Below are 15,491 nucleotides of genomic sequence, written 5' to 3' on the forward strand. Positions count from 1 at the left end.
TGGACAGAGAGAGAGTGAAGAAGGATGGGATTGACAGAGGGGGTGGGGTTAAAGGGATAGACAGAAATATGGGGGAAGAAGGGGAGGGACAGACAGTGGGGGGAGGAGGAAGTGGACATAGTGAGGAAGCATGAGGGGGAACAACAGAGAGAGAGGGGAGATGAGATGGACAGAGTGTGGGGGTGAAGCAAATGGATGGAAAGAGGAGCAAGGAGGTTATGGACAGAGAGAGGGAAGGGGGAAATGTGAAATGTAGAGAGAGAGAGAGAGAGAGAGAGAGAGAGAGAGAGAGAGAGAGAGAGAGAGTGAGTTGGAGGGAGGAGATAGATAGACAGAGGTGGATGACATGGACAGAGAGAAGAGTGGAGCAAGAGGTGTGAAGTATCCCATTGTGAGATGGTGCATGCAGAAAAAAATAGGTGCCCAAGCAGCACTGAACAATAGAAATTTATTTATATAAGAAAGCAAAAAGAAACCATGAACAACAGAATACCGATTCTCTATGAAAGAACACAACAGATGAGTGTGATCTAATAAGAATAATTGTCACTCCTTGAGCACATTTCTACAAAGGTGTGAGAGAAAGCACACTGTCTGTCACTGTAAGTTACTTTGCACAGTTAGAATTGGTCACTCTCACAATCAGTGGTGCACTGGCATTGTCTTGGTGTGATAATACTACACTGTGGACTCATCATTTACTCAGAATCATACACGGCATTAGACTGCTGGAGAGCATCAGGCAGCACTCCTATAAAGGCTGTCTGGTACACGGATACCAGGAAGTGACCGGTGTCACATGGCTTCGCAGATGTGAAACGGTACCAGCTGTGTCTGGTGATTGTTGCGCCCTTTTTACTGTAGCAGATGTAGCAGTGAAGTGGAGCAGAGTCAGGTGCAGGCGTCTGGCTCCGTGGTTAGTATGCCAGGACATCAGGCACCAGGTGTATACAACATTCCTCTTCTCTTTGGAGGGAGATGTCAATGCCATCTTGATATGTAAATGGTGGCTGTGGCAGAGACAACAGCCAAGAACACATCAGTCTTCTTCCCCATGGAGGAGGTGATGCAGTTGGCTGGGAGAAGCAGACAGGAGGAAAGGGGCACTGGTGGAGAGAAGAGGTGGATGCTTTGCTGGGAAGAGATGACCCTGGATGGCAGAGAAGACTGTTGGGGTTGTGATCAAGGCTGAACTGTGTAGAATGGTAGTAAGAAGTGGCCATATGGTGCCCTGAAAAGTTGCCTGCCAGGAAAAAAACTGATGCATGAGAGAATGCAGATGTCTGAGGGCAGCTGTACAGAGCTGAGGATGAGGGAGGAACATGGCTTCAGGCAGGAGGGAGGATGATGAGTAGACCACGTGTGTGCATGGATTGCGTAGGCAGGCCAGTGGCCAGCATGCAGTGTGTAGTGCTTCAGCAACAAGTGCAAAATGAGCATGCAGGTGCAGAGGGGAGTGCCACGGCCAGCAGTGAGTGTACTGGCAGTGCTAGAGTAGGCAATAGCAGCTGCTCAGCACAGGGCTGCACAGTGTATGGTGCCAGCTAGATGAAGGTTGCAGGGACAGCACTGACAAGGGAAACCCTCAGGCTTATTGGTAAGAGGGCCCAGAGGACAGCCTGTCAAAAACTAAACCTAGATCATGCATGAAAATAAGGAGGAGGTCTACTCATCTGTGAAAAAGCAGAGCAAAATAGAAACAGCAAATGGTCCAAGCACGAGACATGCAACATGGAGCACTGAGGAAAGCCATGTCGTCATGGTTATGTGGTCAAGAGCCATGTTCAGAGCTCCCTCGTGCCATTTTTTTTCCTTTCTTTTTCCTCTTTTTTTTCACTGTTTGCTGTATTCAAATTCATGTCTGTGATGGTGCAACATCCATGTGCAACAGTGGGGTGTAAGGAAGGGACCTAAAATGATGGTTGATTCTGCTTAACTCCTTTATTAGCAGTCAAAAGGCTTTCAGATAGGAACTGCAAACGTTTGATGACAAGGCAACCAAATTCTCCACTTGAAAACACATCTGGTGTGTCATATATAGCATTAGTGACAGTACATGTGTCATATGATAGGAATCTTTTATCAACTCACATTTTGTACATTATCTGGTGAAAGAGTGAGTGAGATATACCTCCTTGCTGGATCTTGTTGTTTGTATGAATGTGAATGTAATCACTCCAAAGGAAATGATGAAAACATAATAGTTTGTCACATAAACTTCAACAAATAAATGCAACAGTTTCACAGTCACAAAGTTTTCACTGCGCTCTGTCAAAACATAAGTTTTTAACATTTTTGAAGTTGTGTTCCATTTTGAAAGATTTGATTGTTGAATTCCTTTGTTGTAATGTAGTTCAAACCCATTTATTTGTTGTTTTCATTTCTGTAGTATCTCCCCTGCTCTCATTATTCTTCACATTTACTTGTGACAGAAATGTATCCCTACCACATGACTCATATTCTGTAACCTATGTAGAGTATGACAACTGCCAAGACTATAAAAGGAGAACAGACATTTCAATGAGAGGACAGACAGTTCATAATTTTGTAAATAAATAAATAAATGAATAAATGTTACGAGGAAGTTCTGAACATCGCTTGTCCACTTTGCAGCCCAACGCCATGACCACTTAACCATGAAGCTGTGGCTCTTCAGCTATGCTCAATGTTGGACTTGTTAAGCTGGGACTGTTCACTGTTTCTATTCTGCTATTTTTTACAGTTCTGTACACCTTCTTCCTGTTTTCATGCTTGATCTGTGTTCAGTTTTTGATGGGGTATCCACTGGGCTGTCTTACCACTAAATCTGAGGGAGGTGCGATGGTGAGTTTCCCTTGTGAAAAGGGCACCCAGATCACCGAAGATGGCAGGACAAGGGATGGCCAGGTGTGGCGAGGAAACTTCCATAAGGTATATACAGAAGGCACACGGAAGCCAGTGAGGCTGCCAGAGAGAGTCATGGTGACCAAGAGGAAGCGGTGCCAGACAGGGTCCAGTCGAAGGCAGTGCGACGTAAGTGTGATCAGGAGGAGACAGGCCCAGAGCTGCAGATACAAAAGGAAGATGAACCATGGTAGCAGCAGAAGGAGCCAGGAAGACCTTGGAATGGATGACCATTTAGGGCATTGAAGGCCGATAGTGGGTCGGATGGAGAGGGACATTGACGAGGCCAGCTGCAGTGCTGGCAGTAGTAAAAGCCACCGAGAGGGTGGAAAGTGTGCCACAAGCATGAGAACCGGCAGTGCTGCATTGGGTGGAGATGCCACAATGGTCATGAGGAGGCACTGCAGCAGGTGCAGGTGCCATAGCTAGCTTAGGAGCTGCAAGGGGAGGCACCATGCTAGGTGTAGGAGCCACATCAGGAGACGCCAGAGTGATCATAAGAACTGTGTCAGGAGGTGCTGGAGTGGTCCTAGGAGCTGCGTCAGGATGCATTGGACTGGATGCAGGAGCCACTGCATCAGGAGGTGCCACATCAGGAGGAAGCAGAGTGGTCATAGGAACCATGTTGGGAGGCAACAGAGTGGTTGTAGGAGCCGTGTCAGTAGGCACCAGAGTGGACAAAGGCATCACATTGGGAGGCACGGGAGAGGTCGTAGAAGCAGCACAGGAGCCGCATCGGGATGCATCACTTCAGGAGGTGCCTGAAGAGCCATGGTGGACGAGTCGGAGATAACAGTGCAGGATGCGTGTCTATAAGAGGCTGAGTGAGCAGGGGCCATAGGCAGATGGTTGGGATTGGGGGTTGGGGCCGAGGTGGCGAGCAGAGAAGCATCGGAATGAACACAGTTGCGGAATAGGCCATCAAGTACAACCAGGAAAGTGTGCCAAGAAACCAAGGCTGCATCAAAGTTGGAAGGAAGCAGGTGTAGTGGTGTGTCAACCTGCACTGGGAACATGTCAGTACAGGAAAGGTGCCATCAGAGGAGCTCTGAGGTGTGCAGGAAGTGGCAAGCATGAAGCAGAAGCTGTGTTGTCTCAGCTGTAACACCGGATGACACCATCACTGAGAAGCACTGAAGCAAATGAGCAGTTTCTCTATTCAGATGGAGCTACTGCATACTCCACAACTAGACAAGAAGCAGAAGTGTAAGTTCTAGTGCAAAAGAAGCCATGGGAAAAGGGCAAGCAAAACAAGACCAGAAGAACGTCAGTTGAATGTTAGTGCAAATGCACTAATGCAGAGAGAGTGAGAGCCACCTGGATGAGCACAGATAGTGGAATGAAATTCTGAAGACACAAGAAGCATGAAAAGTTTATCCTCATCATCAACTGAAGTATCCCTTTGTGGGATGATGTACACAGAAAAGAAGTAGGTGCCTAGGTGGCACTAAACAATAAAAATTAATATCTATAAGAAACCAACAAGAAAACATGAACAACTTAATACTGACTCTCTATGAGACAATACAAGAGATCATCCTGATCTAACAAGAATGTCACTTATTGAGTACAGTTCTACAAAAGCAGGAGAGAAAGCACACAGTCTGCCACCATAGGTTTCTCTGCAGGGTCAGAATTGGTTGTGGTCACAATCAGTAGTGCCCTGGCATTGTCTTGGTCTAGTAACACTGCATCTTGGACTAGTCATTTACTTGGAATCAGAGTCAACATTAGACTACTGGAGAGCTACAGGTGGTGGTCCTATAAAGGGTGCCCAGCATATGAATACCAGGAAGTGGCCAGTGTTACATGGCTTCATGGATATGAAATCGTGTCAGCTGTGTCCAGTGATTGTGGCACTGTCCATACTGTAGCGGATGGCCCATTGAAGTTGAGCATTGTTGGCTGCAGGCATCTGACTGAACAATTACCCATGGAGCAATGCTGTATTGTGGGTGTGCCCAGTCATCAGGCACAGGCTATAAATGGTGAGGTTGACACATATTTGGGGGAGGAGGATATACGTCTAAAGTGTACGTGGATGAAACTGGAGCGGAGAGGGGAGGCTAGTTCATAAAATAAAGGAAAGGCAACCATTCACCACCTTTAGATGAATGATGTGTGGCACTTAGACACACACAACAGGCACCGCTATTTATACTAGCTTATGAGCTCTTGCTCTTCATCTTTTAGAAATGCACACATTCATGCACATGACCACACAGAGAGCCAAACAGGCCCATAGCCATGGTGAGACTGACTGTAGATTATCAATAGCAGTTGCGTGGGCAGATGATGGAGGGGAGGGGAGGTACGGAAAGACACATGAGGCAGGGAGGGGATAGTGGAATATTGTGAAGCAGTTCCTTTGACAGATGACTCAGTGGCTTTACAACAAGATGAAAGGAGTTCAGGAAGTAAATCATATAAGAAGTAGAGAAGATGGGGAGAGAGAGGGAGCAGAGGAGAGGAAGACAGAGATGAGGGGGGAGATAGGGATTATTATAGCAACAGCATTAAGGAAATCATGGTCACAGAGTGAAAGGATTTTGTGACAGCAGTATGGTTTGAGTGTGGATATGATTATGAAGGACTAGACTGATGAGGATGAGGGACTGATGGAACTGGAAAAGGTAAGGTGCTTGCAGTAGGATGAGTGACAGCCCTAGATGCCAATTTTAATGTAAGCCCATTCATTGGAATGCCATGCACAGACAATATTTCAGAAAGGAGATGTGTGTTGGAGTTTGGCTAGTAAAAAAGGAGAGTTTATGGAATTTGTGGAAGCAGAATGGGCAGGGATTATGGTCAGATGGATAGGAGACAAAAGGAGTGACTAAAAAAATACACGTAGTTAAAAAGGTTGAAAATAGGAAGGTGAAAATTAGTGTTCGAGGTATTATATTCGATATAAATAGTAGGTGTTATGTAAAGAATTATTTACGAAGCTATAAGGAAGGTCATATAATATTTTAAAGTAGGAAGTAAGAGGCACATTTATAAATAGATATGTTTGATCACAAATTGACATGCAAAACAGTAAATAAACACATTTGATGTTACAACACAGTTGGTTAACAGTCAGGTTTTGCAGCACAAGTCAAGAGCAGGGAATGTGTTAAAAACAGCACTGGAATGAAATGTTCCAAAAGGGGCCACCGCCGCAAGAGACAGGAAATATACAACAGCACTTACGAGTTTGGTGGGTCATTACAACTGTGGGCATTAAAACTGAGCAACAGAGGGTGGTCAAAATGTGTACTGTCGAGGAGAAGAAATTATGGACACATTAAGGAATAAAGAATTGGCAGATATGTTGTAGATAAGAAAGAATGACAGTAAAAAAGACAAAAGGGAATGGGATGGGAGAGAGCTGAATCAGCAATGTATAACAACAATGTAAATCCCTGGATGGCACAATACGTAAAATAAAGGTAAGGCAACTGCTCACCTACAGCTGACTGATGTGTGGTACATATATACATGCAACGGTAAACAGTATTTATACTAGCTTTGGAGCTCTTGCTCTTTCTCTAGCAGAAGTACACACATTCATGCACAGAACCACGCAGACACCCAAGTGCACGTGCCCTTGGCCTCTGTGAGATCTATGTCCACCTTCCTCTCCCTTCCTCCCCTCCCTCTCTACTCTTATATGCTCTACCCTCAGAACTCCTTTGGCCTTGTTGTACAGCCATTGATTCATCTGCCTCACACTATACCACTATCCCCTCTTTGCATCATGCATCCTTCCCTACCCCCTCCCCACCTCCATCTGGTCAGGGAACACTTATTGATAATTAACAGTTGGTCTCACCACAGGCATGTGCATTTGGGTGTCTGTGTGCATGAATGCGTATATTTCTACTAGGAAAGATCAAGAGCTTGAAACCTAATATAATAGTGTTTTTTGTTGTGTGTGTCTACGTGTCACAGATGTCAGATATAGGTTAGTGGTTACCTTTCCTTTATTTTATGTATTATTACACCCAGGAATTTCTGTTGTTACATGCTTATAGTTTGATGTAGTCCCATTTAAGGTCACTTTGTCCAACAATTGTCCAGTGATTAGATTCCATCTTTGAAGTACAGTTCTGGAAGATCTGCAAATTGTTCATCTTTGCCTGTTGTAACCTCTTCATTGGACTTGAAACAAATTCCAACATCAAATTTTATTACATGTGGGAATAGGCAAAAGCTTAGAGGGTACCAATGATTTGTAGTTGGAACCCTCAGTTTTTCCATTGCCAGTACACCTTTTGCATGTAGGTACAATAGCCTGATAAAATATGATTTCTTTTATTTGTAGTTCATGTCTCTTCTCATGGTTTTTTTCATCCATTTGGTCCACAAAAACTTACATAGTATTTATCAGGTTTTTTCCTCTTTCCAAAGCAATAGTTATGATGAATCCATATTATACCAGAGATAAAACTGGACATAACATTTGTGTACAGAACCACTTGGTTCCACCTATTGCTTTGATTCTTGTTTCATGTCTGCTATGTAATGGTGAGCTCATGTCTCATCTACAGTAATGAATTGGCACACAACATGAGTTTAATACATTTTTATATCCACTGAAACAAAACACACACAACACAATCACTTTAAAAACTTGTATTCATATCTGTGTCAAACTGAGAAATTTGACATTCATATTTCTCTTCCAAAAAGGTGAAAGAAATCATCTGAAAACATGGTTTCAAATTCATAGAAGAAGTTCTGCAAGAGTATTCCTGGACTTTGCTCCCAAATAAGCACACTATAGGATCTCCATTCTGCCATTTCTTATGCTCCTCTCCACTACTCACAGAGTGACCCTTGTGTTTAGTTCGTCATTACAAGCAAAATATGTTTCCTTTGGTAAGATTTATTTTCAAACAATGAAGCACTCAATATCTCTTCAGCTATGGTCTCCATCATTGTGAAATATGGTTAGCTTCTGCTGTACATAAATTGTTACAAGAATATACTGTCAAACTTTGAGGAGGTAGGAATCCATATCTTGAATCAGTATCCAATGATGCTAAAAACTGTCGAAGTCATAGGCCACCCTTCATCAGAAAACTTGAGTGTGTAGACTCCGCACAGTCTTGTTGAGTCATATGTAGACGTGTTGTATGCCACCTGATATACCAAAATACCATCAAGCTTCTGCTTAGAGTTCTGCTTGCACTTTGTCACCATACAACCATAATGCATGGACCACCATGATCATGTTTGACAATGCTGGGTATACCCTTATGTGACGAGAGATGGGGAGATGTAATGCATCCTAAAAACTTTATCAGACTTGATCTTTTTGATGATGCAGGTGTTGTGGAGTGTGAAGGCATAATGTTATATAGGATTATTGACCTCCAAATCTTTGGGCACAGTAAACTCACCATACAATCTTATTATGACACTGTTCTCCTTCTACATGTGTATATTCTTAGGTGTGTGTTTGGCCCAGGCTTCATTTTTATGAACAGCAGTGTGTGACTGCATCAAACAAGGACAGTAGAGAAACTCTCGGAATGAGAGGACATTTGGCAAATGGACTGGCCAACCAGTTCCCCTGACTTGAATCCTATTGAGCACATCTGGGATGTGTTGGGGCAATGTACTGCAGCACGTCCATTGCACCAATGACCATCCAGCTGGTGGAGGAACAGAAAGCCCTACTGCAATAACTACTTACCAACCTTGTGGCCAGCATGGGAGCAAATTGAAGAGTATGCATTGCCATGTCCACTGATGACCCACCCCATTATGAACCATGTACTGCAACTTGTAGTGACGAGGGGACTATTATGAGCCACAGTGACTTCAGTGTAATAATTTGAATAAAAGTGTTATTTCTGTTCATCTCATTGCTTATTTCTTTCAGTTACCTTCTAAGCTGCGCTTTAACAGTTCTTTCTATGTATGACCCAAGTTTCATCAAGCTATGTTACTTGACCGTGAAACATCAGATGAAAGTTACTTTCTTTTTAAGTTTTGCATTCTGGTGTATTATATTTAAGGGCATGATGTGAAAGTATTTCAAAGACAATTCTCAAATATACCAATGTCCAGTGCTTGTTTTGCTTGTGAGATTCTCACCATCTAGGTAATTTACACATTGTACATTATCCTGGGGCTCTATGGAACATGATGAATGAATGATTACAGCTGGAGACTTCGAGCCAGATGCAGCCTAAATGTCATTGAAGTGGAGCCTGACATATGTAATGGCAGAATTGACTTTCAGAGGACTTGTGAAATTGATGGGATTGTCTCTTGTAGTGAAATTAAATACTAGCCCCCTAACATCATGAATTTCTTTCTGTGGTCAATCAAATAGAAGATGCTCTCCTACACACTAGCCATGCACATGTTACTTGTTATATCATATGTGACATTTATATTCCTCCATTCAGCACCATTATCCCAGATCTTCACAGATGGAAAATGGTTTGCTTCTCAGATTTCCCTCGAAATATGCCAGTTCCTCTTTTTGCTTCCATTGTCACTGTTACCACTGTTTCAATTTATTTATGTTTCCTTTTCATCTTTCTTTTACATCTCATGGCTACTTCCTCTTTTCTTTCCTAGCTGCTGCTTCTCCACTATAGCCTTCCTTTCTTGCCACTTCATATAATCCATGTATAAATCATTTTCATGTTGCAGATGCTGGAAGGTTACATACACAAGATAATATGGACCCCAGCCTTTGAGAATTTTATGCTCCAAGGAGAAGCAATGGACTACATCTACTGCTTGCATTAGCAGACTATGAGCTTTTAGTGCCTGACTACAATATACCGTTCCTGTCTTCAATCATCCCAAAACAAATGCATGTGTCTTGAGAGTGAATACTTACATAGGAAATTTGTAATGTAATAATCCTGTAAATACTGGGTTTACAGTATAAAATGCACAAAAATACAACTTTTAAGGGGAAACAATTACTGTGCAAGCATTTTATAATGCAGTTATGGCATAATTCAATCAAAACTATATGCTGACAGGATTTTTTCTTGATTTATATCTAAAACTAACTTCTGTGTGCTGTTAGCAAAACTAAAGTTTTGACTGTCCATGTGTAGTACTCTCAGTCATTTGCTTGTAGCTTGCTTTTCTGATACAAGTTGACAGTCAGAGGTGGGCAGAAAAGCAACAAGGGTGAACACAATGAAGGACGTGCATATACAGTAACTTAGCATGGTACATTAATACCAATGCTGTGAAATGCTGTCAATATTATTGCACAGTCAAATTCAAATGTACTTTATAAAACAGAAAGAAACTTCCACATGGGAAAAATATATTAAAAACAAAGATTCCAAGACTTACCAAGCGGGAAAGCGTCGGCAGACAGGCACATGAACAAAACACACAAACACACACACAGAATTACGAGCTTTCACAACTGGCAGTTGCTTCGTCAGGAAGGAAGGAAGGAGAGGGAAAAATGAAAGGATGTGGGTTTTAAGGGAGAGGGTAAGGAATCATTCCAATCCCGGGAGCGGAAAGACTTCCCTTAGGGGAAAAAAAGGACAGGTGTACACTCGCACACACACACACACATATCCATCCGCACATACGCCTTGCGGATGGATATGTGTGTGTGTGTGTGCGAGTGTACACCTGTCCTTTTTTTCCCCTAAGGGAAGTCTTTCCGCTCCCGGGATTGGAATGACTCCTTACCCTCTCCCTTAAAACCCACATCCTTTCATTTTTCCCTCTCCTTCCTTCCTTCCTGACGAAGCAACTGCCAGTTGTGAAAGCTCGTAATTCTGTGTGTGTGTTTGTGTGTTTTGTTCATGTGCCTGTCTGCCGACGCTTTCCCGCTTGGTAAGTCTCAAATGTACTTTAGTTTTTTATGCAGTAAACAGGTTAAAATATAGAAAAGTATTGTAGAGAAATATAGGTTATTCTGTTCTTGGAACTAGCCTGTCGAAACTGGTTGGCAATCAATAAGCAACTTAGCAGTTTGGTGGGCAGATAGTAAAAATTTCCTGCTTTCATCTTTTATTCTCAAGTACAGCAAATACTTTTCTGCATTATAAGTGTTCACTGCAACTTAGCAATTTGGTGGGCAGATAGTAAAAACTTCCTGCTTTCACCTTTTATTCTCAAGTACAGCAAATACTTTTCTGCATTATAAGTGTTCATTGCAAAATATACTTAATCGCACATTACATCAATGAGTAAGACTGCAATTACTTGATAAATATGTATTAGTTTTTCTTTTTAGCCAAATACAAAGAATAGAAATTAATTGTAAAGAAGTACCTATATAATCAACCAGTTCCATTTGAAATTTAATAACACAGCTCTCTGCAGTGTTGCACAATCTGTATCTGAAATAACAATATGATCACTGAAAACTGCCAAATTCTTGTTTGCAGTAAAGCAAAACTAAAGTTTCAATCAATTAGTGACACTAGTCCATAAAAAAGGATATGAAAGAAATCGGTACTGGTAGCACTCCCCACATAAACAGCAGGTACTATATTACAGATTTGTGCAGAGTTCAATCATAATTTGCTGTACACTGAGTTTGAAACCCACTTAGATGTAGTTTTCATAAGCACACTTATCTATATAATCCTACAAAAAAAGTTCTGAAATTTTACCTCACCTGGTCTGCATACCAACACATGCATCTCAATTCATGTTGCATATATGTTTATTTACTTCAAATAGCTGAATCTCCAAATATTTTTCTTACTATAGCTATCAATTTGACTAGTGCGAATGATAATGAACTGTAACCAAAAGGAAAAAAAGTACAGTAAAGCAGTGACGGTAGAGAGATTGAGAGAGGTGCTGCAGTCTGAGGCACTGGACTTGTAGGTAAGAAGGGTGGGATTCATATTCTTATGGATGGCATATTTAGATTTGCAGAAGTTTCCCTAAATTGGTTATAGCTAATTCTAGAGTAGTTCCTTTGAAAAGCACATGGTCAGTTACCTCCCTAGCTGTAAAAATATGATCAATGTTTTGACTAATCTGAAAGATTTTTCTCAGCTTCAGATCATTTTGAGGAATTTCATTATTGCTCACTTTGGTAAAGAGCTGCAAGAGGTTCAATAGATAAAAATAATGAGTCTATATTTATATTACACATTTTTAATTATTTGTCAGTTTCAGTGTTTTATTTTATATGGATAGGTTCAAAACAGATGAAAGTGGTAAATATTCCACAACACCACCTTTGGGTAGACTGTGAACTGTATTTTCACCAGTGATAACAAAAAGGGGCCAGAATTTTGTGAACATATGAAACAACGTGATAATTCTTAAAATTTATTTAGTACAAAACTAATCTAAAAACTAAAGAACAATGTAAAAATATATAAGAAAATGTTTCTCATTTAATGTTAATGATAAGTCACCTCTGTCTAATTATTCACATAAATTATATGTGCTCCTGCCCAAGTTACTGTGGCTACTCATATAGATACCAAAATATTAGTTTATGAAATGTAACTTGCAGAATTTGATTTTCTTAGAAATGAGAATAAATACAATTTCAGCTGAAAAATGTTTTGAGTTAGTACTTAGGCTTACCATAAAAATTTTGAAAAATCAGTATTGAATTAAAAGCAAACTCTCGAATTTATCAATTTTGATTGACTTGCTAAGGACTTGTTACATATACAACGTACAACATTTTAAAACAATAATTAAAACAAAATATGCTCTTACTGGATATATAATTGGTAGTAATTACCACCTACCCTCTGTGCACACAGCCTAGATACAAAAATTGATAATATTTATCTGCACAAGAAGTAAACAACAGTGCATTTGCTATATAATCCAGCTTGTTTAGTCACTGACACTACCTGTTTAAAGAGAAAAATTTACTCAAGTAAATAATTTTAATTAAAAACACAGATAATGTCCCCAAAGAGAGAAGCAACCAACAACTAATAACAAAAATTAATGCTTAATAATATTTTGGTTTCAGTGTTTCAATCATTCTCACATTCAATTAAACATAATAGAGAACAGTGGCAAATGGGAACAGCACTGGGTTGTTTCCCTTTCTTACTGCCCTCCACATGTTTTTATTATTCTATCTTGAATGTATTGTTGTTATTCCATCCTGGAGATAATGTTATTCCATCCCAGATTTTCCATTGTTTACTTTCACATTCAGTCTGATTACTGAAAAGGAAAAGTTAGGACATCTCCAACAAGTGCAAAAGTAAAATTGAAATGCAGGTAGATAATGCATCATTCCCATATCTCAGTCAAAAATTTGCTGAAAGTTTAGAATCACTATTTGGTCTGGAAATTTTGTTTAGTGGATTTACAGGACAATTGCCTCTCAAATACAATGTGGAATTTAAGTAATACAGAATTTAAATAATTATGGGTATACAAATAAGAACATTGTGGATAAAGGCAAAATCATAGCAATAATAAGAAACAAAAGCTGCACAAAATAATGTAATAATGAATTTTTAAGCGCAACCATCTATGATGTTGTCAAGAAGTTCTGCTCTTATAGGGAGCCAGTTAATGAATCTAAATTTACAGTGCCACCTTTCATTGAATGTACATGAATCAGAATGAAATTTGGTACTGTACAGCAAATACTTGCATTCTGTTTTATGAAAGTGTTTCAAAGAAGGAAACTGTATCACTGCATTTTTTTTCTTTCAAGGCACATATTCAAAAACAATATGTACATGGATAAATGATTTGACAGCTGCATATCTGGTAAAGTGACTTAAGGATGAGGATATTGGATATGGTAGCTTGGTACCTTTTAGACTCTACATCCAATTCACATTTTTATGGCCACGCAGGATTAGCCGAGCGGTCTAAGGCGCTGCAGTCAAGAACTGCTCGGCTGGTCCCGGCGGAGGTTCGAGTCCTCCCTCGGGCATGGGTGTGTATGTTTGTCCTTAGGATAATTTAGTTTAAATAGTGTGTAAGCTTAGGGACTGATGACCTTAGCAGTTAAGTCCCATAAGATTTCACACATATTTTGAACAATTTTATGAGAGTACAAGAGCAATTTCTTGCATATCTACTCTATTGCCCTTCATCTCACTGGATTCAATGAACAAAGTGACGTAACACTCTAGATAGTGTGAAATATGAGTCTTTGAATCACTTTCAATCTTTTGTGAGGAGTAACTGAGACTGGTACGTCACCAGAGTGAAGTGCCTCTGATTGAGTGACATTTTGTGTCTGTTTAATAAAGACTTGTTCCTCATCTTCTCATTATCTGTGACTGCACTAAATCTTTGATGTATTTGATGCACAACAGTGTTCTCCACCAGATGTTAAAAGCTCCAAGTACTGGGCTAATTGCTGGACTTCACTTCTTTTCACCTGTCCCTGTTCCCATGCTGTTGACAAGGACAGGAATGCCAGGGAATTAAAATTCTCTGTTTTAAAATTCTTACTTCTCTATAATGAATGAGACAGCCAATTCAGCATAGCCATCACTTTTATTTAGTTTTATCTGCTTCATTTCAGGTAATTTTCTCTGATGCTACTCATTCCAATCACTGATCAAGGGGTCTCCTCATGGATCCCTCACTCACCACAGCAATAGCTACCTGGCATAGTACCTATTATCTGGGGTCCTAATGCCCCAGTTTAGACAGGCAGCTTTTTCTTGGCATACATGACGCGTTTATAGCTCAGGCATCAGCAGTACAATCACTGCATTGCAAGGTGACTGTAAAGATAAGGGTACATGATAACACCACCCTTCCACTCCTTATGGAGTGTTGGGTGTTCAGTGCTGGTGTTAATTCAGCTGAGGATAGGATAGGGTTTGCACCACATAAGGTGTACTCTTCAGAGAGCTCATATTTCCATAAAAATTGGAGGCAGACCTGGCTTCATTAAGCAAATGAGTTAATAATGTTACCTTAAGTAAGGTGTTTTCTTGGGGTTGTCCTAGCAGATGCAGAGTTCACACACACACACACACACACACACACACACACACACACACACACACATATTCACAAAATTGCAGCTCACACATAAATGACCACAGCCTCTTTCCTCAAGAGGAAAGATGAATAGGTTGGGGAAGATTGGAAAGGAGGGTAGGCCACTCAGATGCCATGTTGAAAGGGGCTCATCTGTTATGAGGATGTGGGGCAACAATGTTTCCTGTGTCAGAAAGAGAAGAAAGTCAAAGGTGGTACATTGGTAACCAGTGACTGCTTCAGTCCAATAATTTTCAAAGTGCAAATGTGATAAAACAGGGTGACAAGTAAAAATGGATTAAATGAAGAGATATGGCAAGTTAAATGATTTAAAAACTAAGAGAAAGTAAAGTTACACAGTTCAAAAGGAAGAGAAATGAGAAGTGGAATGAAATTAAGAACTGGGTGGAAAACCCAAAGGAGAGATAAAGGAAAAGATACAGATAAAGGAAAACAGAAATACAGTAAATAATTTAGTAAAATATTAAATTCTACAAGGGAGAAGTAGGAGGAAGGGAGGGTGGGGTGGTGGGGTTGGGGGAGGGGGGAGCGAGTGGGAGTTACTAACTGATGTTAAGTCCAAGAGGGTGACAGTGTATGTCGGTGAGCAAATTTCCTTGTATGGAGTACTGGATGGCAGGATCCAAATGGCCCATGTAACGTAT

The 15,491-nt window shown here is 40.7% G+C and overlaps 2 protein-coding genes across 3 annotated transcripts in view; one reads left to right on the top strand and one right to left on the bottom strand.

The window, feature by feature from the left end:
- The window catches only part of LOC126356271 (macrophage colony-stimulating factor 1 receptor-like), a 276,453-nt gene extending 266,224 nt beyond the window's left edge, over positions 1-10,229 (top strand). For both annotated transcript variants that reach the window (XM_050007118.1, XM_050007117.1), the window contains exon 20: positions 9,541-10,229. The gene's annotated coding sequence lies outside the window, so the exon portion shown is untranslated. The remainder of the gene's footprint in view (positions 1-9,540) is intronic.
- On the bottom strand, positions 3,118-3,570 carry LOC126355326 (proline-rich protein 36-like). Its single transcript, XM_050005620.1, has one exon. The coding sequence runs from the start codon at positions 3,568-3,570 to the stop codon at positions 3,118-3,120; it is 453 nt and encodes a 150-aa protein (XP_049861577.1).
- Positions 10,230-15,491: the final 5,262 nt, after the last annotated feature.

The sequence above is a fragment of the Schistocerca gregaria genome, chromosome 3 (genome assembly GCF_023897955.1).
Source record: "Schistocerca gregaria isolate iqSchGreg1 chromosome 3, iqSchGreg1.2, whole genome shotgun sequence".
In the NCBI taxonomy this organism is placed as follows: Eukaryota; Metazoa; Arthropoda; class Insecta; order Orthoptera; family Acrididae; genus Schistocerca; species Schistocerca gregaria.